Below are 27391 nucleotides of genomic sequence, written 5' to 3'. Positions count from 1 at the left end.
GCAGCTGGGGACATAAGAGAGTGGTAAGCTTGCTCTTTTTGAGGACTGTTATTGTGTGTGTGCATTGTCTTGTGTACAGTATGTGACATATTTTACGTACCAGACAGTATATATATATATATATATATATATATATATATATATATATTAGAATTAACTAGTGTGTTCATTTATTGGTTGTTCATGGTACATTTATTGCATATGTGGATTTTTTCCCACAAGCTTTAAATAGTAAGTGGCAACTCTTACCCGAGAGCTTGAGGGGTTTCCCTGGGAGAGTTTAGTGTTGAACAGAGTTGACTGGGTGAAGGGCGTGTGTCGTCAGAGTGCAGCTATTTTTACTGGAGCCTTTTTTTTATATTTATTATTGTGGTGGGTTTTACAGTTACATATTTTCCTTTTGTGTACTGTAATATATTTAGCATACCGATAATTAGTTTTTTATTTTCTTTCATTGTTTGGATTTTGTGACTAAAATCACAGGAAATTTACCACCACATATTTAATTTGATTCATGAGGATATAAAGTATATGAGGTTGTGTTTACAGCAGGCTTCCTGCTGGTGAGGCACAGTGTTGATGGGATATTTTTAGCAGCAGTATATTGTTACTCAAGTGATGCCAGCTATTCACCAGAAGTATTTTAGGAAATGCATACAGTACATTGTAGTTGGTCTCACAGGCCTATACCTATCATGGAGTGGGCATGGTCTTGGGTAAACAGTATATGCTAAATAAACATTAAATTGATGGAGAGGACTTGTCATCATAACCAATCTCCTTTGTGGAAGGTATATGTCATGTGTGTGAATATGTGACCTCACACTCATGACCCCTCGAGCTCATATATGATTAGGAACTTCTCTATCTTAATGGGCAGAGTCTGAGATTATTGTGGAATAAAATATAGTACAGTTTACCCTGGAAGTTCATGTGTTACTGTACTGTACTTATGAGTTTACTCTAATAGTTTATGAAATTATGTAAAGAAGGAAGAACTTACTGTACATACCAGTGAGACGTGTAGGAATTTCAGAAGGGATTTACTCAGCATTTTATACATACTGGTGATAAAACATACACGGTACGTTATATACTCTGCAAATAACTCGTGGCTGCAGCCGTGTAAACATATATTTTTCTCTTGGTAGCGAGTGAGTCCATGACAAGACCATATATTCCTGTATATAGAATTACTGCAGCTATTGGAATTATATGTACATTTTGTAGTTATGATTTGGTAAGTCCAATGAATTTCTTCAGAAAGTTTTAGATGAACACTTTAATTCAGAGTTTATTCAATGTTGCATTTAAAGAAAATCAAAATACAGTATTGGTGTAAATATCTTGTTGGTCATGTGTGATTTCTGGCTGTTGGAAGTGACAAGAATAAACCAGACATTACTTGAAGCTCTGTCGTGGAACAGGAGCATTGTGGCAGAACAACCATTAGGACAGATTGGGAAGGGCAAATGTCTGTTGCTCCTGACTCTGAGCCAGTAGCAGTAAAGGACTTATAAGAGTGAAGAAGAAAACATTAAAAAGCATAATTGACTCTCAGACATACGGTATATTTAAGAGCAGGTTCAATTTTTTTGTATGGAAGAAATTTATATGAAATGCTTTATGTGAATACAGTATTAATTTAATGTTCATTCCATTTTCCATATGCATGCAGGTTTTTTATTAGAAAAATTTGAATAACAAACCTGTTGAAGTCATGTTTGGTCATTAATCACTTATGTGAGAGAGTAAGATATGGTGACCAAGTGTTGGTAAGGTTAATGATAAGTTTATCTATAGTCTATAATCTACCAGTAAATACAGCAAGGTCACTACATTTATATATAATCTTAAAGGAGTTCCTCTGTGTGGTTTGGTGTGGAATTAAAAGATTATGGTTTGGGTATTTTTCATGGGGGAATTTATGCTCTCTTAATCAAATGATGGTAGAAAGTATATCTAAAGTACTATGTTTACATGCTACTTATACTGAATACATATTTGTCTGCATTGTGCTAACTTTTCACTCGTATCTTTCATTACTCATGTTGCCATGATAACTGTCTTCAGGTTGGACCTTTAGAGCTCTGCTTATTAGAGAAATTGCTTTTATTATGGGTGTAGTATGTGTGCGTGTGTGCATTTTATCTAATGATGTAATTTTTGCACTTCTTTTGTAGGTTTATTGATTCCCTTCAGTAATGAGTAATCAAGAAGAAAAACAAATGGAGGATGTAAGTTTCTATGCATCATATAGCTAGTAGTGTGGGCTTCTCTTTTGAGCATACTGTAATGACCGAGTCTTGGCTTATCGTGTGTTCCATGAGCCACCGGAATAATTTTAGTATTTTTCTCGAGTTTCTTGGAATATAAGTTTTTTTTCCAGTCAGAACAATATTTATAAGTTTTAAATATGTTGTAAAAATTTTATACTTTAGAAATAAATCATATTTTACAGGGATACATTTATTTTTATTACAAATTGGTAAGGTAAAGATTCAGAATTTTTGCTTTGTGTTTTCTTGGTCATTATTACTATTGCTAGAGAGGAAACCCATTTAATTTATATCTGGTTTGAAGATGTGTGTTGTTTTGTTTGCTTTTGTTTTGGTTAAAGTGCAGTGTAACCACCACTTGCGTACACTTGCTCTTCTAACACCAATCACCAAACTACAGTACAGTGTATTCATCTACTGTGTATATATTTCACCTGTAGTACTCTTATCACTGCAGCATGATGACTGTGTAGTAAGCAGAGATTCAGTATTGATAATGACCGAAGATTGTAGATTATTTCCCTTGGATTTCGTGTGACCTGAGCTCCGATTCTCAAAAGTTTATACAGTGGATGTTCCTCTTAGCTAAAAGTGTAAGACTAATCTAACTGAATGACTTGATCTAAAGGACAAAAATAAAGTAGCTCATTTGCCTTCACTAGATATGTTCATAGAGAAACACTTTTCAACCTTAATTTTGTCTGCTGGCTACTGTTAAGTGAATGTATCTATAGTCTGTTCACTCAAAGCTTGCAAATAAGGCCTGGGGTCAGTTTGTAGCTGGTGGACGGACGCTCTAAGAATCACTGCAGAGATCAACACAGGGAAGTTATCATTCCTTAAAATATAATTAAATACGATTGATGAAATACTGAAGAATTGTAGTGATTTTTTTTAGTGTCCGTTCTCCAGCTACAAACCTGACCCTAGGCTTCAGTTGCAAGCTTCGAGTGAATAGACTATAGTTACGGTAGAATCTCGGTGTAACTTGGTGTTTTTTTTTCGTATTATATCAGCCACTTGTTTATTTTTACATTTTCAATTATGAGGAACATTCATAATACGGTATGTACTTTAGTGAATTCAGACCCTGGCCGTTATGCACATTCCTCCATTATTAGAGATTCGATGCTGTGATGATACTTGAAGCTGTAATTTGTTACCCCTGGATGCTGTGTGAAGACCATTTGAAAGAAAATGAGCAACTTGCCTCCAAATATTTTGTTTCCACATTCACACACCGGCCATGCTGAGTTTATCTTCGCCACATATTCCTTCAAAGATTGCACTTGCCAGACTTGCCATTCTCACATTTCTTTGTCATTTTATGCTTCTTTAGTTTTGGTTATTCTTGACTTTATTTACCGAGGTGATTTTTATATTTTTGGTGCATGTTTTGGTTTTTTCTGTGCAGGCTGACTTATTCTTACTTGGTTCCCAGGTTCTTAATGCAAATACTCCGGATTCGGAATGGGTTAGGTGAGAGAGTCAGGACCAAGCTATGAAACTCCTTTTGAGTTTAACCAGGGCATGAAGTAATGTAATGAATCCTGGTTTTCCTGATAATTTATGACTTGTACATAAACTGGGAGTATATTGTATTTATTTATTTATGTGAATAAGAATATTACCAGTGAATGTAAATGTCGTGCAGTATAATGTCGGAAATTTTAGGTTTCATTATTTTTAGATTTGAAGCTGTTAATTGAGCTTGAGGTTTAGGGTATAGAGGTACAGTATTGCAATGACTTTCAGACCTAACCTATTCTGATTCTGGGCAGGTGCTGGCCTTATTGAACCCACACACTTACTTACATTACTCATGTGTATTCTGGACAAAGGTGCTAACCTGTGTGTCTATCTTTATCCACATTTTTTAGGTAATGCTTTGAGAATAGCCATTGAGTCTTTGAGGTACTGACACACATCAGAGTTTTGAGAATTCTTTTAGAACCAATGATATGTTAATATTGAAGAGAATTGGAAAGGTTGAATTGAGACAGAAATGCATTATTCTAGGAATTCACTATAATTATACTAATACTGTACAAGTGTTGATGATGTGAGAAAGTGTGCGAGTTGAGTCTTTCTTACCACCTTCAAACACTTATATTGCACCTCTTGACCCTATACTGTACTGAACACAACTTTTCTTGGGTTTTCCATATCTTTTGTTCCCCTTCACACTACAGTAGAGGAGTAAAGATCGTATATAGTTCCTTTAGGTTACAGTAATTGAGAGAATATAATGCTATAGATTTTTGGGCTTCTGTTACCCCCTAGAGTAACTATCATAGGATTTGTATAATGTTTTCATGGACTTTTCCTTCACAAACCCATTCTATGAGGTCTCTCTGCTGTGTATGATTCATTTCCTGTAGTCACATCCACTTGTTACACAATGCTCTGACTTGCACATTGTCAGTTATATGTTCACGGTGTAAAGGTATCCAGGATTCTGAACACAAAGAATGTAGAGGAATTTTGATACCAGAGCAGTGATATAGGGCTTGTGGAGGAGGAGGAAAGCCGGAGGAAAAGACAATGATGAAAGAGAAGAATCATAGAAGGAAAGACAAAATAAGTCTGAAGGATTGAAGGGAAATTTTGTTTTCTATATTTTGCACACTAGGTAGCATTTTTTGTTGTTGTTAGGACCTGTATATTATTTTCATTTCTTGTGCCATTGTGTTTCTTACTCTTATCTGCCTCCTGTTATTGAAAACAACAAGGACTTGTACTTTAGGATTACTCTTCATTTCTCTGTGTTTGTGTGATAGTTTGTCTGTCTACCTGTCCTCATTACCAGTCACTACAGAAACTATATAAGATTCATCACTTAACATTCCATAAGTTTAGAGGATGATACAACTGTTTTTGAGTTTGATAGAAAATGTGCATCTGGCAGACAACGGGAGGAGACTTGTCACACCCTATAGCTTGTTTCTGTAAATGCCGCCTCATTTTTTATTATGTTGATAGTGTCTTATCATTCTTTATTGGGCCATATCAGGGGTTGGAGCTTGACAGTACAGTATTATGTTCATGAAATTTGTGTCTGTGTATTTATGGAAGATAATAGTAGAAGCAGCTTCAAAGTTGCACTAGAGTTTGTCTGACTTGGAAGTTCTTCATTCTTAGTAATGAAACTTTTATTACAACTCAAATCTTTGCTTGGTGTTCTTATGTAATCTGATATTCAGTCTTTAGGCTTTAAAATTAAAGTATAACAGTTTACATACTCTATACTGCACTTCTGAAGCTTTACAACAACATTTGCCAGCAGTCATTAGGTGTCTTGAGTGAAACAGGTGAAAGAGGTTCTTAGTCTTTGGAGGAAGTCTGATCCTTGTGAAGGAGATATGTGCAGGCAGGTTGTCTTGAGTGCAGGTTTGCTACACAGGAAAAGTTAATTTTAAAATTATCTGGAACATATATTTAAGGAATATTACTTGATAGGGAAGAGGTCATTTTGTAGTCTGTTATAAAACTAGGTTAAACCTTTTAAGTAACATTATCATAGATGTACACTCTAGGGTACAGTAACAGAGTTGGGAATTTTGGGAAAAAATCATAAAAGCATTTGATTCCTGTCATAAACTTTTGATTTATACCATCAAAGTTGAAAGGGGGGGGGGGTAAACATTATCAATCCAATCCCATGTGGGAGCCTCATGGATGGACACTGGGTTATGGAAGCCCCCCCACTGCCACCACTATCATCATATCCCTCATCCTTGTCACTCTAATTGTCCCTAAAACTACTGTAATTGGCCAAATCTTGAGAAAAGTCACCCTCTTTACAGACATCACTGTTACTATGCATGGAATGACCATCTTTTTCTCCAGAATCAAATTTAATAGTGTTATTTTCTTCCTGCATGGGGCACTACAAAAGAGCTGATATAGTATGTTTTAACTCAGACATGGATTATCTAATACTAATAGGCGAGAGTCCTACACTGCCTCGGAGCAGTTGCAGGATGTGGCCAGTGCAGTGTGACCCTACATCTGTTGCAGGATGTGTCTGCCAGGATTTAAATTTCCTGGTGATGGTGTTTGTCACGTGTTGTTCTCTGATGAGGACATTTTCTAGAGTTGTTGAAAATTGCCTGTGATAAAATTTTCTGTGTTGCATGTTTTGTTAACAATTTGATGTTGAACATATTCTTTTAGTTATAACATTGAATCTAGTATCCCATAATGTCCATGCAGTAACTTATTGCCTCACATACTGTACTGTACAGCACTTGCTTCCATCAAATCAAAAGCCTGGCAAGTAGGGAAGTCGGTAGTGGTTATTTTAGTGCTCAGAATGACACATACAGTACTGTACATGTGTTGATGTAGAACATTCCCCATTGGTTGTACAGTAGTCATAAGAGGATCATTCCTAGCCATTTACGATTAAGCTGAATTTAATATTATTTTCCTCTCTTGTTGGATAAAGATGTAAACAAGAGGTATAGTATTGTATAGTACAGACAAGATACATTCCTGAAGCATGGTTAAGCTGTTAAAAGATCTCATAATAACATGTTGCTTATACTGATTTGTTCCTAAGTGTCAATTCTCAACCTATAAATGCTACACACTGTCTCTCTTGGGTAATGGCTCTTCAGGTGTTTTTATGGCTTTTAATAGATAAAATGAAGACCTAATTAACGTATGTATGAAACTAAATTTTATCAACACTCGCCACTGGAATTTTGTCGGGTATTGTTTTAATGGAAGACGACCCACATTCTCCAGATGCTTGTCGTCCTCAAACGCCAAACACCACTTTTATTTTCACGTCCATACTAATTACTTTCCTGTTCACCTTGGCTGCTTTACCAGCATATGCAGAGATTGTGAGAAAGGAAAGAATTTTAAGACACAATTGACTTGAGTTTTGGCAGGCATCACACACTGATTAGACGAACGCTGGTTAGCTGAAAACACGTTCATTAGTTCTTTTACATATGCTGGAGTTGTCTTAAATTTTTCTGTTTTAGTGGTACAGCATTCTTACTATTATGATTATGGAATTTATGTTTTTTTTTCCATGTCCGTTAAGTGAAACTACATTAGATGAGGCTCTGTTGTGAAAGGTCAAACGGGTTTAACTTTTTATCTTAATATCTGTTATCTAAAGTAAAGTAAAGTACAGTACTGTACTGTATATAAAATACTCGGTGGTTACAATGACTGGTTTTCACCCTTTCATAACCTTTCATCTTTGAATTACTTAAGTGTTTGTACCTATGTGACATTTTTTGCAACCTCCTTTCTTGGGCTTTAGCGTGTTGCATGTTGCTTGAGCCATTGAATGGTTCTGGTGATTTTTGCAAAGATCTTTTTGTGCCAAATTAAATTATGTTCCAGATTATCTTTTTAATATTGATTTTGAAATACTGTAAGTGAGAAATTTACAATACCCTTGAGTGCGGTAATTGCTTGTGGGACACTGCATGTGGATGGCCATATTCCCCATTACTGTGATGATGCTGCCACCAATTTTTGCACACCTGCTATCTTTAGCTGGTTTGTTTAGCTGGGGTTTCTAAGTTAAGTCTTTCATCTGACTTGTAATGCCTCCCAAAAATGCTCTTTAGTGTAATTCCAAGCATCTAGAACCTGTAACTCTTGAAAAACATCTTGATTCTAGACCTCGACCCCAAAGGCTACTCCACACTTGATGTAAATGCCTTTTTATCATTGTGGGAAGACCTAGTTCAGTATAGAGGGTGTGAAGGAGTGTGTTGGATAGACTATGATCACCTCACACACAGTCAAACCTCTCCTGATGATGCTGTTTGTTAATATCCACTTTCACACACTGTATTTATTGGGGTTTGGTTTATGTGGATATATTGTTCATCCGTCTGTTCATTTATCTTGTGAATCTGGAATATATTTGATAATCCGTATTTCTCTCCTGTTGTGGAGTTGACCCTTGTCTTTGTGGTCAACATTTTGAACTTCATGAACTAGAAATTTGGGTTAACAGGAGGAATCAAAATTTACCAGCAAAATGTTGTCTGTTAAGGTAGGCAGTTCCCCTACTTTGCCGTACCAGAATCCAAAGGGCCATAATCAAGACAGTAAGAATTGAAGATGATGATTCTTGACCTCACCTGAGAGATTTTAGTTAAATACCTGTATATACACATAAAGATTGGTTAAAATCCATTTTAGTTTAAGGTATTATGATTGCAACTGGATACACAGATGGCTTGATGCATAGGTAAACAGTCTCCCTGGAGAAGCTTATTTTAGGTGTTCAGAATATTTGATGTACGTACAGTATAGACAAACGGTTATCCTCTATTGAATTTACACTGTTGAATAATATGTGAAGTGTAATTTAACTTACCTGTATTTTTGGCTGTAAATGAGACCTCTGTGTAATGTAAACATTTAATATTTATAGGAAGGAACTGGACTTCTTTCATCCTCTGTCTCCACACCAGAAAAGACAACATCTGAACAGCAGATCACCATCTCAGACACTGGTGGGTCTGGGATGTGGGTGAGTGGGCGGGAGGGGGGCGGGCTGCCCTGGGAGGAGGTGGCCCGCCTTCTGCTCACGGATCCCAACGTTGGTCTCCCCCCTCGAGAGGTCATAACTCGTCGACAGTTAGTTGGTTACAATGAATTCTCAGAGACAGAAGATGATCCCATGTGGAAAAAGTATTTGGGTCAGGTGAGATCACATCATACCTACTGACTTCATTGCAGTGTAAAACTCGACACCATTACGGTATCGCATTTTAATCTTTAATGTTATAACTGAATAGAGTGCACATAGTTATTATAGGACAACAGTTGTTATAGTTTATGAATACTGAAAATAGCCTCAAAATCTCATTTTTTTTATTTAAAGATTTGAATTGAATATTTATTACTATTAAATTATTACAAAGATTTAGTTGTTTTCAAATGTTGTTAAGACCTTTAAGAAAGTAGGTTTTAGAAAGTTTTTAAAATAGTTGTAATACTGTATATGCATATTAATCTTTTTTTTTTTTTTTTTTTAGTTTAAAGAACCTCTGATTCTCCTCCTGCTGGCATCATCATTTGTCTCCCTCTGCATGGGTCAGTTTGATGATGCTGTTGTCATCACTCTTGCCATTGTAATTGTGGCAACAGTGGCATTTACTCAAGAACTTAGAACAGATAAAGCTTTAGAAGAGCTTAAGAAGCAAGTAAGTGTAGTAGCTAGTAATATTTATCTCCTATTTTACGGTATATACAGGTCATTACAGAGCTCAGTTTTGTAAGTGGGTTGGCCCTGATATATACTTAACCCCCTCAAGGGTAACAAGTAATGCTGTCTGGCTGATGGGCAATGTCTTTTTAGTTTTGGGCCATGTTGGTGGGAATCAACCTGAACAATAAGGGAAACAAGAAAATATGTAAACAAAGTGCTCTGCCACCAATGCCACAGCTCATGGGAATACCCGCCATGATGTTATGGATTTCCCCGGTTTGATATTACAGTAAAGTGTGTAAATTATTGTAGCGTGGGAAATGGGGTTAAGGGTATGTGAGGCAGGTGTAGAAAATAACTGGAAGGGGTTAGGGCAAGAAATAAATATATCCAGTAAAATATTCTAAGTAAATTCTTAGGTGTTTTTCCTCTTCTCTATTTTGAACCTTTTTTTCTACTATTTGTACATTCTTTTAATTTATATCCTACTTTTTCACTTGTTGGTCAGTGCAAGCAAGTAGCAGTATTTAAGTACAAACACACCTTGTCTAATATAATGACAAGGCTATGATTGGTCACCATAGCCTCTCCTTCACATACAGTATCAGGTCCTGTTTTATTAACGCATTGTTTTTTCAGGTACCAGCAACTTGCATGTGTCTTCGTGATGGAAATTTGCGAGAGTACCAGGCAAGAGAATTAGTGCCTGGAGATATTGTCCACCTAAGTATTGGTGACAGAGTTCCTGCAGATCTAAGGCTGTTTGAGTCTGCTGATCTGAGTATAGATGAGTCCAGTTTCACTGGAGAGACCGAACCGGCACCGAAGGTAGATTATTCATATCGTTTAAGTAAATTTTTGTTTATCTAAGATCAAAGTGAAAAATACTAAGGTTTTGTATAGGATTTAAGATATTTTAACTAATTTTGATGTTTGTTTGGCTCTTACATGCTAATTTATGCTTGATGTTTTTTTTTTTTACTTCCAGTTTAGTAACATCACAGGGACCAGCACATACAGTACCTCGGGGAGCATGGGAAACCTTGCCTATATGGGTACATTTGTGCGTACTGGTCGGGGGAAAGGCATCGTCATAAGTACCGGAGAAAAATCACAATTTGGGGAGTTGTTCAGGATGATGCAAGAGGAAGAAGCTCCCAGAACACCCCTGCAGAAGAATATGGATGAGTTAGCTAAAAAATTGTCTATATTCTCCTTCTGCTTTATTGGTGTAGTGTTCATTTTGGGCCTGTACCAAAGCATTCCTATTCACAAGGTATGTTATGTGTGTGTTTTGTTGGTTACTCTTGCAATAATTTAATAATTTTAGAACTGATTTGTGCTTGGTTAAAAACTAGAAGTATCATAACAAAATATTTCATGTCTTGTTAACAAACCTAATAATTTATTTTTATATGTAATGATGTACGATCTTTATTATGATCACTTAGAATCCAGGTTTTGCTGAATAAACGATTCATAGTAATTTACAAAGCGTTATTATTCCAAAGGGTAATTTTCTATTGATATTTTCATACCATCTGTGTCTCTGGTTATCCATATTTCCAGCAATAGTCAAGATAATATTTGTAATTCTCTTATAGGTAGTTTTTGTGTGATTTTTACATCCTTTGTTATCTTAGTTTCCTGTATCTATTCCTAAGCCATATACCATTTCTTCTTTTATTTATTTTTAACTAATAATTCTCTCTCTCTTCACAGATATTTAACATAGCAGTAAGTTTAGCTGTTGCTGCTATTCCTGAAGGGTTACCTATAGTAGTCACAATGACGTTGTGTCTTGGAATACGACGCATGGCCAAGCGCTCAGCCTTGGTGAAAGGTTTACACACAGTTGAAACTCTTGGGTGTGTCACAACTGTGTGCTCAGATAAAACTGGAACTTTAACTAAGGTCAGTAGTAGAAATAGAGGGAGTCCCTGATTTACGAACCAGTTACGTTCCTCGGCCCTGTTCGGGAAGTCAGTGTTAATGCCATAGGTTAGGTTAAAACACAAGGTTGAACACACAAAACAGTTTTAATATCCCATATGTAACAAATAATGTAAATACTGTAAATAAAGTGATGTTCAACAATATATATTCTGTATATGTGTATGAAAATCAGATAATAGGTTGATAATGTTGAACTAGTGAATTTTATTTAAACTAGGAGCTAATATTAATAAAATTGTCACAACTGCTTTTATTTTGTCCTACATTTTACTGGGGGGGGGGGTGCAGGGAACATAGAAACCCATTAGTTTCTATCTGCCCTTCTGGCCTTGTTGTGAAAGTTATACTGTACTGTATATTATATAACGAGCAAATAATGATGGGTTTCAGTGTTAGTGAATGAGGTAGAGGCCAGAATCAAGGAGCTGTACATAAATAACTGAATTGACTTGTCCTTATTTTTTTTCTCATTGTATTTACAGAATGAAATGACAGTGACCTCCATTGTAACATCAGAGGGGGACGAGTGTCACGTGACTGGTGTTGGTTATTCTACTGATGGTGAAGTTGTCTTTGAAAGTGGATACTCAGAACTGGCTAATGAAGCAGTTACAAAACTATTAGAAACAGGTAACTATTTCTAGGTATATTTAATTAGCAGAGGAGTTTTGTTTTGTGTAGAGTTGTATATAGTTTGAGTTTAGTCCATAATATTTATCAGGATAAGTTAGAATCTGTGATTGTTTCTGGATCATGAACTAGAGGTCTGCCACACAGGAAATAGAGACAAAAGACACAATGTTATCAATAAAAACAAAATTGCTGTGTTTGTATCTCTCTAGGTTTGGAATTTTTGGAGATGTTGATATTTTGTCTAAAATATTTTACTTGTATAGATCTATACTTAAATGGGACTTAAGTTTTCACTCGGTATTGGTAAATTGACCTTGTATAGCCTTTGCTTTCTGCATGTTGGTTTTCAATTTCAGTTGCCTGCCAACCAATAAGCCTTAATTGCCTGATATCAGGGCTGTTTCAAAGTGTTTCTAGAACAATCTGTTTTTGTACTGCACCTGATTATAACACATTGATTAACTCAACCTTAGCTCACTTCTAAACTTATCAGTTCAATATTCACTTGATGAGAGTCACTGTAGTATGTTTCATTTGTTTAATGATTTACAATACTGTACATAAGCCATGGCCCCAAACATCTCTAACTTCATCATATTCTCTTTGGTCCTTCTGTCCAGAATGACCCTCCTAATCCTGGTTGTAGCAAACATGTTTAAAAAAAAAAATTGCCCTAATAATGAAATAATTGTGGAATCTTGTAGTGTCATGGTAATTTATTTGTTCTGTGCAGGTGCTGTTTGTAATAATGCTCAGATCGTAGGAGGTCAGTTACTGGGACAACCCACAGAGGGGGCTATTCTTGCTGCTGCTCTCAAAGTGAGTTACACATTTTGTTACTTCATTATATTATACTTCATGAAATCTCCCCTTCAATTAACTGTTTCAATACATTTTTCTACCATACAGCATGAACATTAATTCATCCATCTCTCTCGGTGAACCTTTTCAGACTCGTGGAATTAAGTGAACAGTTTGCTGTCAGTTTATCTTGAAAGAGAAAATATACTTTATCTCGTATACATCACCATTACAAACATATGGCAACAGCCTGGACATGCAACTGTTTCCAGCCTAATATATTACATTGGCAACATTTGAGAACTGTCTGCCACAACTTCCCTTATTTACTAATTGTTACACATACATTAGTGAAACCTGTTTGCTCATCATTAGTGGTAGTCTAGTTCTTTCTTCAATAGGGTTATATCAGTTCAGAGTCACAGGGTTGGGTGTTGATGTAGGTCATGAAAGGTCAAAAGGTGAAGAAGGGTTGGAAGAGACATGTGATTACCAGCAGTTATACGTTTGGTTGGGTTTTGTGTAAATATATGTAATGGTAGATTTTTCTTAGGATTATTGGGTGTGTATTTAACCAAACTAATTATTAGAACTAGTCATTTCTGTTGCTCAGGGAAGGAACCACAGTAATCGAATGAATTGAATTATTGATACTGTATAATGATTATGTTGTAAAGTGAATGACCTTTCACAGTTTAAGTTATTAGGTAAATTTACGTTTTATTTTTATTTTACAGCACGGAATATTTAATGCAAGAGATAAGTATCAGAGACTAGAGGAATTTCCCTTCAAGTCAGAAACAAAAACAATGTCCCTGAAAGTAAGAAATAAAAAGGTTAGTATTAATTACCTGATTTATGTTCACTTATATAAAGGATTTTTACTTACAATTTAACCAGAACATCATACACTAACTTGTGGGATGTTTAAGAACTGTGTGATTGACATAGATAGATATGTTCTAATAAAACTTCACCAGAATATGTGTCATCACCAAATGAAGTACACAACAACTACCGTATTTGCCGGCGTATAAGATGCGTTTTATTTATTTTTTATAAAAAATGTATCGCAAATTACCCTGCTTCTAATGTGCTCGTATTACTGATGGGAGGCTGAGAGCCGTTGGCGGAGGTGCCTAGCTAGGTAGTCTGGGACGAGCAGTAGTCCACTAAGCACAAAAATTGTGTTACTAAAAATAAAATACTGAAAAATAAGCCAAATTATCACGATCTATTATCACAAACTTGCGTAAAATTTGCCAAATACGTAAATAATGGCTTGCATCTCACTGTACCTCCTTCCCCAGCATGCGTAACCCACACCAGATACACGTCTTCTATTATTTAACGACTGTATTACCTTTAAGAAACATTTGTTTATTGTCGAAATAAAAATGCCCCTAGAAAGATTAAAGAAATGTTAACAGAAAGTTCAGCCGCCAGTCATCCATTTGCAGTGAGTTGATGACGCCAAAACAATAGCGATGGTGCTACTCCCCGGTGGCAGATCGCGGCAACACAAAAGATCACAGCCAAAAATACGGGTTTCACATCCTGTCGGTAATTCTCTTGACCAAAATGTAAACAAGCCACACAGCTGCTCTGATCAGAGGTAGAGTTGGGTTAGTATAATGTTATTATACTGTATATGATTTCCTACTTGATTCAAGTATATATTGCATTTACATGCACAAAATCATATTTTTTCAACTGCAAAACCACTTTAAAATCACTTTCAATAAATGTATGATGAAACGTACTAAAAAAAATTTTCCACAAAATATCCTTGTAAAATAGGGGTGCGTCTTATACACCGGCAAATATGGTAAATACTGTACAAGTTTCTCTATTAGAATCTACATATGAGATCAAGTGTGTGATGTACTGCAGGATATTTGTTAATTAGGGCGTAGGGTTTCTGGTAGTTATCTTAAAAGTTTTGTGGACGTTTACCGTACGAGGATAGTTTGTTACGTATAAATGATTTACAACATAATTATAATAATTTAGTGTTATTTTCATATTTGCTGTGCTATTTTGTTAAGGTGTAGTTTATTTCTTTATTGTTTTTTAATAATTTCCAAGTGACTTTTTTCTCAAATTTTTATTTCTATATAAAAGATTAATTTTTTCAGTTTTGATATACAGCAGTACAGTATACAGTACATGTAAAGGTAGTACAGTACTGTACTGTACATTGAATATTTTTTGTTGTTATTAACAGTAAATTTTAGTTCAAACTTGGTTGGCCTCAGTTGCTGAACTCTCTTCAAAAAAATAATAACAATAACATTGATGCAGTTTAATAATTTCTTTACTAAGCCAATATAAATTTTTCAGACTGGGGAGGTGGAGTGGCTAGTGAAGGGTTCAGTTGAAGCAGTATTAAGGATGTGTAGTCACTACCATCAGAATATGGCCATACTCCCACTTTCCCAGGAAAAGCAACATCAAATTTTGTCCTCAAGCCTTGAACGTGGGAGGCTGGGTCTCCGCGGTGAGTTATGTTGGTGTTGGTTTACACGGAAAAATAAACTTCATGGTTAGGCCTTTACAGTATGTGTTTGTCATGCGCAACATCCATGACTACTCAGTTTGATACAGTACTTCAGATTTGGGATTCTTTATATTATCTGTTACTGATTTGAGTACCACATATTTATGGAGTGGTACAGAATATCTCCATTTAATATACTGTGTATGATACATTATTAATCTCTACTTTACCGTCATCAAATGTGACCTTTGACTTTTTCCTCAGTCATTGGGATAGCTCGTGGTGCATCTTCATCAGAGTTAAGCTACATGGGTATGTTAGGGATCATGGACCCTCCAAGAGAAGGAGCTCGCTCATCTGTTACTACATTACAGTCCACAGGGGTTAATGTCAAGATGGTCACTGGTGATGCTCAAGAGACAGCTTGTGCTATAGCTCAAGCTGTTGGTCTGCGGGTAAGCTTTATGAAATTGTGTGTTTATAGTCCCCAGGAGAGAAAAGCAATGAGTATTTTTTATTGAAATAAGTTCCAGATTAATATAAAAAAAACAGAGATATGAGGGCTAAAAGCTTCTGTTCCAGCACTTTGGTATTTTTATTTTTAATTGAGCTGATGATTGCCTGTTGCATTCTCACCTCTTAACTTGCTTCATAGTTTGATCTCTTTAAATTTGAAGTAGTCTTATGATACATAATTTAATAAAAATAATAGCTCATTGATAACCTTCCTATAGTGCTTTAAAACCTTGAAATGGTGAACCTTAACTTGATATATTTTTCCACTGTGCCTCACAGGTGCGTCCTGGCACAGTTTTTTCAGGGGACCAGTTGGACAGTATGGATGAAAGAATGCTGTTAGGATTGGTACAAGATGCAACTGTGTTTTACAGAGTGTCACCCAGACATAAAGTTCGTATTGTCAAGGTAAGTTTTATTTACGACACCTCAATTAGCCCCATGAATACCAGGGCCGTGTGACTAATTGACTTTAGTCTCTGTGTGAACTTTTGCCTGAGCTTTGCTGACCAACCTGCCTACAGCACACAGACATAACTTAAGGCCACCCTTGTTACTCTGTATATTCAATATTTAAAAATTTTGATGACATAAGATAGTTATAGATGTTAAAAGGTACAAGTCCAGGGTGACATTTAATTCATAGACACATTGTTGATTGTTTTATTTGGATAGTATAATTTTATGACACTAAACCTTTAGAAGAACGCAGTATGGAAATATTACTCATTACTTTTAAGCTGAAAATCCCTTCCTCATTTTTTGGCTCTAACATAATTATTTATCCAGGCTCTCCAAGAGTGTAGTGAAATTGTGGGAATGACGGGTGACGGCGTTAATGATGTCGTTGCCCTAAAACGTGCCAACATTGGCATATCCATGGGCAAGATGGGAACAGCAGTCAGTAAAGAAGCTGCTGATATGATCCTTAATGATGATGACTTTACCACTATATTGTAAGTATGAAATAAGATGAGCAACTAATTGTTGCTTGGAGGATCAAGTGTGTAACCTTTCTAAAGAGAATAAGAAATTCCAAAGGTTTTGGAAAACTTAATTTGCAATAGTTTTTTGTTTTTACTTTCCATGCATGTGCACCATGCCTTTCTTTTAATTATTTTTGGTAGTTATGAATCTTGGCTTCATAAGAAGCCACCACTGAGTAATTATGTCATCTTTACATAAAACTTGTTTCACCATGTTTATGCATTTTGTAGTTATGTTGTATACAATATCTGTCTTTTCCTGTTTATGATTGTTTAGGCAGCTTTTTTTCTTTTAATAAATGTCATTTATGACTTAACACATGTTTGGAATGCATTGTGTATATGAGATCACCAATGTCTTCAAGTTTGGTCTATGGAATTTTTAAACAAAACCAGCTTGGGTCTAGTTTGAAGATTAGTCTGGTCCACCTCAGTACAGTAATTATAAGTTGAAAATAAAGATCATAAAAGCCACAGTGGCCATACATGTCTTGGAGAGTGGTGAGTCATGAGCTGCACAGCTTACTGCACAAGTCACTCCTTAATTGACAATAAAAGACTTGTACTTCATAATTTGCTGTCCTTTCTTTTTTCTCAGTGAAATTTATCATAATATGTACTGTATATGATTTTCTTTTACAGGTCAGCAATAGAGGAGGGCAAATGTATCTTTCACAACATTACAAACTTTGTGCAATTTCAAGTCAGCACCAGCCTAGTTGCCCTCAGCCTCATCGCTTTGTCCACACTATTAGGTCTGCCTAGCCCCCTCAACCCGATGCAGGTAAGAATTGTGTGTGTGGAGATTTGTACTTAATGCTTAACTGTCAATTCCTAAGCTTGTCTTGCATCATTCTCCTTTAATTTCCCACTTTTATCAGGTTTCTATTTATTCTCATTCATCCACCTGACAAATGGTCGAGAGCATAACCTGTAGTACAGCCATCTAAGTGCTGTTAATGTAGGGTAACTAGACTAATAACATGCACTTTATTCATATTACAGTATTTTTTTTCTTCTTTTCTTCCAGATCCTACTGATTAATGTAATAATGGATGGTCCTCCAGCACTCACTCTTGGTATGGAACCCATTGATGATGATGTCAAAGTTCAGCCACCAAGAGATACCAAGAAAGATCTCATAACAAAGAAACTCATCAGAAACTGTATCATATCAGCCTCAGTCATCATTTGTGGGACGCTGTGGGTCTTCAGGTAGAATAATGCACATCCTGGTTATACATAAGGTTTAGGAACTTTATCCACTCACAGTTACCAAATTCTTCCAATCTAATTTCTGCAGCCTTGTCCATTTCCAGTAATTTATTTTGTGAATCAAGAGCTCTAAAGACTATCAATTCATTTAGAGTTTCTGATTGCAGTAACTGATACCCTCTGCTTTGATGAATCCCTTCCACAATAAGACCCTAAGATTAGCCATCTGATTTTTCCCTGTCAGTTTATACAATCCAGTTTTCCTATCAACTGCATCATCCCCATAAACCATTTAATACTACACCTTCTGGTCGTGAACACACACACACACACACACACACACTTCAGTCCCAGATAGCCATCTTTCTTATACGTATCACCTTCACCTCTTTAATCTTCCCCTTCCATTTTTCAATTTGGCAATACCACTTTAGCATATATAGGTCAACATACTGTCTGATGCTCTCCTTTTATTTTTACATTACCTTGTACCTTCATATAGCATTAATTTTATTCTTTTTATTATGTTGATCCTACATATTGCTCTCAAGAACATTTTATCCACTGCTTCCAGTTTACCTTTTGTCTTGTCTTGCATCTATGATGCTTTGCACCCACACATTAATGTCAGCTCACCACCTTTTCCTGTCTGGATATACATGTACAGTAGCTATCTCAAAGGAGTATCTGTCCACAGTCTGTATGAAACATTATGACCCCACGGATGATAGATATTGGGACATTCATTTACTTTGATCTATAGTTTAACATAATTTATGCAAAATGTATTTATTTTGACGTAATTAATATGACGTTTGGTTACCAAATGTAGTTGGTTTAGTATGCCACAGAGCCATGTATACCAACCCTTTTGGGACATCACAAGTTGTAGGTAGCATTTTGGGAGTCATTGTCATTGGACCTATCCTGGCAGATACTTTATTGAGTACATTTGTTAATGTACCATTTATTTTCTATGTAATCTTCAATTGTTTATAAGTATAAATGAAACATTAAATATTTATTCTTCCACAGATCTGAAATGATGGATGGTGTTGTGACCGCAAGAGACACAACCATGACTTTTGCCTGTTTCGTGATGTATGATATGTTTAATGCCATGTCTTGCCGTTCTGATAGTAAATCAGTGTTGGAGATTGGCATTACTTCCAATTGGTATCTATTTGTTGCTCTCACTGCAACTTTTGTATGTTTGATGGGTGTTGTGTACCTGCCCTTCCTCCAGTGGGTATTCCAGACAGAAAGTATTTACTTAATAGATTGGCTATACCTAACGTGTCTCACGTCTACGGTCCTCATTGTTTCTGAATTGCGGAAATTCTTCGACCGCCGCCTCGAATACTCATCTGCAGTAATATCGAGCAGAGGATTCTTATCTTTTAAGAAACCTTCCAAGTCCTTATGGATGGATGCAGTTTAGGTTTTCAGTTGATATCTTAAACTGAAGATGTTCAAGTGTGTGTCTCTTTGTCTAAATGATGGTGTAAATGTCTTGTATTGTCGTCCTGAAAAGATGAATTATAATCAGGTTGAATTTTCATGTATTTAATTTGTAAGTCCATAGGAAGACAACATGAAGTATGACCTGCCGTGCCTCTGCCTCGCATCATAGCCCTTTACTGAAGCAGTTTTATATAAGAGTGCAATATTTTCATCATTACAGAATTTCATATCATTTTAACACAACTCACTGGCAGTTAGCAACAAGTCCCTTCATGTATTATGTCTGTAGATGTGCTAGCTAATTGATTTTAGTAATTTGTATATATCTTTTCTATTTCATATTGATGTAAGCTTCTGTATCTTATTGGCGTTTGCTTTTCCAATATGTCGATTTTAGTTATTTAGAGAGGATTAAGGTGTATGTTTCTAACGAATCATCAGTTCAGACTGTAGTATTGAATTGATCATATTCCGCAATGGTGCCATGATAAGCTCTTGCTCGAGAATACACACTTGAAATAGGGTTTAATACCTAACCCTCTGAGTTGTAGGGGTTTCTCTCAGCTGAATAAAATCATCTTGCATTAGCCAAAATAAAATACCTAAATGTGACACTACTTCTTAAAGGGTTAATAGAAATTTAAAGTTAGATCTTAACAGTCATTTCCCTGCTATAATTTGTCCTCTGTGTGTGAGTGAAGAAACATGGGAAGTTTATCAGAATATCAACTTTTATTTTTTGCATAGTTGTTTGTGTTTTAACATCTTGTCAGATCTTTTGTAAGTTTGATCTCAAACAGTGTACTGTAAATGTTTAAGCTGTTTATTCACCATTGTCAGAATGTCCTTTTTGGTTACTTAAAAGTAGAAAACAATTAAATAGTATCTTGATTGAAACCAAATGCTTTTTTTTGGGGGGGTGGGGGGATGAAATTGTGTAGTGATGTTCCTTGGATGGCCCCTTGCGAAATTATGTCCAACACCAGCACCTGTCATCCTGAATGGATGTCATGGTCTCAGGAATCTTTTGTTGTGAATAATGAAACCGAGGTTTTTGGTACTAAAGAGCATAATATCTTGGTTTCTTATATATTTTTCCAGATGTGTACATGTAATTTTGCCAGCATTTAATTTTCTTACCATTAATTTGGGTAATTTTTTTAGTAAAGGTACTTAAGGTGGTGGAGGAACGCTGGGACGGGACCTAGAGGCATTAGGATGGTAAACATGCATTTTTTGTATACCTCCTCACCCTCTCCCCCCATCCCCCAAAAGGAGAGATTTAAAGTCTGGAGAATATATGTTGCTCTTGATTCTGGCCACACTGCTCCATAGGGACATGAGGCTGGCAAGAGTAGACAAAAGTGACCAAGCATCCCATGATATGAATGTAATTTGGGTACTATTTCCCTCTGTTACTTGTTATTCCAATACTTTTAGTGGGGTACCTAGGATTTTTTTATGGTGGAAAACTGTTGTTATATAGATTTTTTGTTTATCACAGAACTGCAGGAACTTTGATAACTGAGACAATAATGGAAACAATAGTTATGAATGAAGACAGTGTTTGATTGTAATAAGGTGTTATTTACTACCTACTGTAATTTATCACTGTTGACTGGCAGGAAATGATCAAGGTTAAGCTCTACCAGAGCCTTACTGTATGGTTGGGTTTAGATTTAGTTCTGTTATGTTCACTTCTTTACTGTGTTAGCCAGGGAGGTGTTGGTAGAAAGAAATTTATGGCTTATTGTGAATCTTATTTCGGTCACATTATGCTATATTTATTGTCATTTAAGTAGTGACTGTGGGGAATGGGTCAGTAGGCTTTCTTTCCATGTTTCAGGCAGTTTTTGGAAATTTGAACACGTGTAATGCTTATAATTCTCTTGAATAAATATCTTCTCAACCTTTCCAATGGAGAATTAAGTATTATCCTGAGCAAGAGCTTATATGGGTGTTCACAATGTATGTACCTCAGAGGAAATTTCTCCTTACATAATCAGATAATTTATCATATAGTGTAAATGTCAAAATGATTCAAGTTATTTTTTTAAACTTTTATGCATATTTTGCAGATGTATCTTAAATCAGTAATCAACTATTGATGTTCAAGAAATATTTTTATTTTTTTATTTTTCACATATGCAGGGATCACCATAGAAAACATATGGCAGCATTTGATGAGTTGTGTTGTTGTGGTGGCACATTAAAATTGGCTTGTGCAATCAGACGCTCATATTATTTGATAAACAGACATGATAAAATATTTTATACCTGTTAAAAACTGGTGTAACTACATGTATCATTTGTTGCCACCAACAAAACTTCAGTTTACAATGAACTTGTAAAATTTAGTTTCAGAATATTGTACAGTATTTAAGTGTAGTAGAGGGAAACTTAAGCATTACTGCTCGGGCCCTTCTTGGTGATCCCAAGATATGATGATGATGAAAGTATATTATAGACTTAAGTTATTTCTTACTTGCTGAAACAAAAGTTTTAAAGATTTTTTTGATGTGTACTACATGTAGAATTTATTCAATTTTCTGTAAAATTATTTGGAATTTAAACCAGATATTGATTATGGCAAAGGTTTAATGGAGCTCATTTTATTTTGTATATACTGTAAAGTTGTTATATTCAAAACAACTTTTAGTAGACTTTCTTTTAAGCTCACCATAACATTAAACAATAGCCCAAAGCTCTCAGAAACTAGACTATACTTGTACTTGTTTAAATTGTATTGTTCAGGACTTGGTTGTTTTACAAGTTAAATTTTACGGGTAAACCTTTATTTTTTGGATATATAACCTTATGTTTGTGGTAATTTTGTTTGGCGGTAATTGTTACACATTACTAATAGTACATTACTGTATTTCAGAGCAGAAGGGTTTTTAACTTAAAATTTAAAACTTATTACATGTACTTATCTTTTTTTTTTCCTACAAACCTTTGATGATTTTTCAATTTTGGGAATGCATTCATGGATGAGTTCTATAGATTCTTTATAAATATTCCTTTACATATATAATGCTTTATTTTATATTTTTATGACACTACACTCTTTGCTGTTGTTCTCTTGAGAAATTTATTTTGTCTGAATTGATGATCAAGATCTCCAGTAATTAACTAAGCCACTGGAAGATTCTTGGTTATAGGGAGGATGTTGAGTGTGAGTCAGGCGTCAGTGATAGTAGATGTATACTGTACTAGTGGTAAACGTACTTCTGGAGAACCTGCTTGTAATAAATGGTTGTGGTAAGTCATTGAACATTCGTTGAATACTGTATTGGAAATTGCAAAAAAGAAAAACCTATTCAAAGGGGTAATAGGTAAAATTCCAAGTTCCACTAATAAGATCAATTGTACAGTATTGTTGCTATCAGTGAAATGCGGCCTTTCAGAATATAATCTCTCGTCTTTAACACCTATGCACCTATTTTATATGATGATATTAATTAACAAAATTTTTAATGAATAGTCACTAACATCATTGTTAAGTACAGTATTATAGTTCTTGACAGACAATACTTTTGATTCTAGTTCTCTTTTGCTACTGTAAGCTGTCTTCATATGATTACAATAGAATAATTTGCCAAACTCCTGTTGAGAGTTTAGTCATATTGCAAGTATTTTGTGTAATAAATATTTCGGTAATATCTCCGTTAGCAAGTATCCCTCAAACCCGGAACTCTCCGATAGCCGGAATTTAAATTTTCTCGGAAGAGCGTTCCCAAAGCCGGAAAATTCCGGCTTTCCGGAAAATTACGGGGATGGGGGAATTTTTTCCGGGTTTGAGAGCTGAAAATCGGGGGCATTTTCTGGAAATTCCGAGACAATTTTTTCGTGACCCGGAAAATTCCGGGGATGAGGGATTTTTTCCCGTCTTTGAGAGAGTCGTCTCGTTAAACGGAAATCTCTCGTTCCCGGAAGTGCTCTGCACCAATTGTTCCGGTTGAAGGGGATATCACTGTATATATACAGTACCAGTATACTGTACCAGACTGGCTGGCCTCGGTCATCATAGTAGCCCAACCATAGGTAAAAATTCTGTTGCCAAAAGGAAGATTTTTCTTCATGCATTCCTTTAACTGCTGAAGTTTTTTTGTTTTTTCCTTCTAACCAAAGTTCTTGAGTAGGACCTAGCTGTGATGCTGTCAGTCAAATTTGGTTTCTGCTTAATAGTTTTACTTAGGGCTAGAGGATTGATTTAAATTTTGATGTGAAGGTGGAGAATTGCAGGGTCTTGCTTGGGAATGTTGGATGTTGCCAACTCAAATAGTTTGTCATGTTAACTTTCAACAGTTGGGGGATGTACCATTTCCATTGGTCATTGTTTTATATGGTTGGGAAATTTATGGATAGTCACAGTAAGCCAAGGTGAGATTATGGCATGACACCTGTAAAAATGATATTTTCCTGTGCCCTGAAAACTAGGTTAAGAGCCACTCATGTGACTATACATGCAGTGAGAAGAATTTTGGGAGTAATTTAGTTTATCAGAATGACTAGTTGTGACTCGGCTCAAAACAGGTACCGTATCAGGTACACATGCACTTCACTACAGAGTAGCGTTCACACACACACTGTAACTGAGCATCATGATAAGCTAAATTACAAATTTCTTATATGCAATGAGGAGGGGAAGGTTTTTCAGGCGATTCATTTGCTGTATCTACTAATACAGTATATGTATAATGCAGATTTTCATCAAGATAAATGCTCTAATGGACAATAATTGAAATTTGTTTGCTTATTAGATAATAACCATAGGCTAAAAAAAAAAATTCAGTTGCAATTTAATCAAGGTGAGGTTTCAACATACAGTAAATAATGCTGCTTAAAAGTTTGTACTGTTATCATGCCTATTTGAGGAACTCGCCATTTTCACAATGATGAATAAGCATGGGAACTTTTTTTTCTGAAAGTTTTTCTCATAAAGCCACAGTGACTGCAGAAAATTTCTATCTCTAAATATTTGGAGATGAGGGATGTGTCCCTAGTGGCCTGTCAGTTTATACAGGGTACTGAAACAAATTAAAGAACCTGCTAATGTTTACTTCAAGTGGAACCAACTTTTCAAATTTTTATATAGCTAAATATAAGCTTTTCTTTGTAATGAATGCTGGGGAACATGCATCAATTAACATGGTTGAAAAGGGAATATTTGGTCAGTCAAACGTTAAATCTGACCAGAGTCCTAACAGGCCCAGCAATTAGGATTGGATCTTTATATGACTTGAGTCCCAATAGGATTGCAGCTTGTCTGTACTGAGGTCTAGTTGACAATTTGCGTATGGACTACTCTGATGTAAATTTGGGAAAATGGCCTGTTAGTGGGAGATTATATATATTTACAAACAGTGTTGTATTCCGAAAAGAATAGTGATGTTTTACAATATGGCTGTTCTCTTTATCATTATTATATATTCTGTAGAAGTTACCATAGTTAAAATTTCTCCCTTTTCCAAAAGCTTACTTTATATAAAGTTTTATGATAGCATAAAAATGCTGGAAAAAGTAAGCATTGCCAGTATGAGTTAAAATACTGTACTGTACTCTCTGGTTTTAATGTTTGATTTTCATGAATTTGCAGTATGGTGCACAAATCAATGCAATGTACAGTACAGTATGTTTACTTGACTGTCCAAGATCAAAGGTACTGAGACCTTGTCACTTGGGCTCAAGCAGCATATGAGAAATTTTTGATAAATAGACAATCACAGACAGACAGGTGTTGCACATACCTGTATAAGGCAAAATTTAAAAGTTTTAAACCTATGTCATCATTGTATAAGTAATAAATTCCATATTATATATTACAAGTAGTTTTTTTGTTTATCAGTAGGTTATTTTGCCTTATACGGTACAGTAATTGTGTTTGTGGATAATAAATGAAGTGTGGAATGCTGCAGCTGTATGGACACAGTACTCGGCTCTTTTTCCTAAGGGTTGCTAGTACACCCAGCTATGAGTGGGCGCCTAACTTTATACAGTACTGTAGTTAGATAAATGAAGGCAGTCGAGTGCACTGCCGGCCACACTGCCTCCTTGTCTACCGAAGGCTTAATATTCTGTGTGTTGTATCCGCACTTTCATTTAATGGCCAATGGGACCCACTTTCACTTTTACACAAGTGTACCCAGCATTTCTGCTGTTCAAATTTAAGCTTCTTTTAACAATTAATAATAAAATAGAATATGCTCATCTGTTAATTTTGAGTGAAGTAGACACAGCAACTGTGATAGACAAATGAGTGTTCTGGGTACCAAATGTTAAACTTATTTTATTCTGGATATACTGTATTACTATTGCTCACAGCAGCACCATAACTGAAGTAGCTCAGATCGCAAGTTATTACCATGCATATGTCTCAACCTAATCTGTCAGCAACTTTATAGATAACGTCACAGATTCCTGTCATAGTGCTGTCAGTTTTAAGTGCATGCACAGTTATGAGTCATAACCTTCCAGCCTAAGTGGTCCAAGCCATTTCAATTATGGTACTATTACCAGTGCACGCTTTTGCATAATGGATGTACTTTCGGATATTTGTTTGATGACAGTTTGTCATTTTTAAGGCTGTTACTTGATTCTGTCCATTATTATTGTCACCATTTGTGTATACTAAAAGTTCAGCATTTTTACTCACCATAAAATCATATATAAATTTTACATGAAGGTTGCCTTGACTAGATCTTTTGAATTGTCATCATTAGTGCATAAATGGTATTACACTTGAGTCATTTTAGCTGTGTACCTTGGAAATAATGTTGTATCATCTTTGTACTGTAATATAGTGTTCATATACATTGTACCAGTATCTCTGATTCTTATTTCCTTATGGTTGAATATCGTAATACTCTATATAAAGATTTCATTAGGATTTTAAAATATCTTAAAAAAACATCATGATTTTGTTCTGCTCGTTCTTTTTCAAACAAATTTAAATATGTATGTACAGTATGTATAGAACCCTGTAGCAGTGCTGAGAAAGATGTGATCTACAGAGAAGTAAGGAGGGAGAGGACTAAAGAAGGTAGTGAAAGGAAAGGACTCACTACATGTAAAGAGATACTTTAAATTTTAAATAATTAGAACATTGTATTTGAGGGACATGTAGTACACAGTACAGTATTATCAAATACTGTTACCTGCTGTGTACTGTATTAATATGTTATACTTAATCTGGACTCTACTTCATATAGCACATTAATTCAATATGAGTTGGTAGCTGCTGATATAGATACACCCCCACCAAGTGTACTTTTTTTCTTTTCCTTTTTAAAGTTCATATATATAACCTTACCCAATTTCCTCCCTCAAAAAAGTAACGATTTTATTTCTTGTATACATGGCGCTATCCATATCTGGTGAATAGTTTCATGAGATTTAGCCATACATATATTAAGTATGAGAAAATTTATTATGTACAGTGTGACGAAGATTACAGGTAACTAAGACAAATTATAATAAGACCTAAACAAATCTAATACTGTACATTGCATTTTAACTGGTGGTGAGTGAAATTCTGAGGTTAAAGTAATTTCAGTGTGATTTTTTTTTTTTTTTTTTCGAGTTTTAGCTTAGTCATAGGTTCTGAAGCTTTTACTATATGGCTACCTTTATAATGATCACCATTTGGTTTTAAAATCGATAACTTACAATACCTGGATCATCAACTGCGATCTAAATATTGTGGAAGCATATTGTTTTTAAAACAGTATATTCAGCTCTGGTTTCACATTTGCAATCAACAAAATAACTTCATTTATTATTAAATCGTGTATTGCTAGGATGGTCTTTGTACAAAATAGATTGTAATGAGTTGTGCTGCACCAAA

The 27391-nt window shown here is 35.4% G+C and overlaps 1 protein-coding gene across 7 annotated transcripts in view; it reads left to right on the top strand.

The window, feature by feature from the left end:
- LOC121869543 (calcium-transporting ATPase type 2C member 1-like) overlaps nt 1-22473 on the top strand; it is a 30538-nt gene extending 8065 nt beyond the window's left edge. For 3 of the 7 annotated variants that reach the window (XM_042370927.1, XM_042370922.1, XM_042370923.1), the window contains 15 exons: nt 8695-8967; nt 9302-9469; nt 10114-10302; nt 10463-10750; nt 11197-11388; nt 11913-12060; nt 12797-12882; nt 13602-13700; nt 15208-15364; nt 15629-15819; nt 16160-16288; nt 16670-16836; nt 17509-17650; nt 17897-18081; nt 19117-22473. In XM_042370927.1, the coding sequence (XP_042226861.1) occupies nt 8695-8967; nt 9302-9469; nt 10114-10302; nt 10463-10750; nt 11197-11388; nt 11913-12060; nt 12797-12882; nt 13602-13700; nt 15208-15364; nt 15629-15819; nt 16160-16288; nt 16670-16836; nt 17509-17650; nt 17897-18081; nt 19117-19522 (2820 nt within the window). In that variant the 3' untranslated portion in view covers nt 19523-22473. Of the gene's footprint in view, nt 1-226; nt 373-2183; nt 2238-8694; nt 8968-9301; nt 9470-10113; nt 10303-10462; nt 10751-11196; nt 11389-11912; nt 12061-12796; nt 12883-13601; nt 13701-15207; nt 15365-15628; nt 15820-16159; nt 16289-16669; nt 16837-17508; nt 17651-17896; nt 18082-19116 lie in introns of those variants that run through there. The other 4 variants (XM_042370925.1, XM_042370924.1, XM_042370926.1 and 1 more) reach the window with 3 other exon arrangements.
- Nucleotides 22474-27391: the final 4918 nt, after the last annotated feature.

This window comes from Homarus americanus, unplaced genomic scaffold, assembly GCF_018991925.1.
Source record: "Homarus americanus isolate GMGI-L3 unplaced genomic scaffold, GMGI_Hamer_2.0 scaffold23578, whole genome shotgun sequence".
NCBI classification, from domain to species: Eukaryota; Metazoa; Arthropoda; class Malacostraca; order Decapoda; family Nephropidae; genus Homarus; species Homarus americanus.
This window is presented reverse-complemented; position numbering and strand designations above follow the sequence as displayed.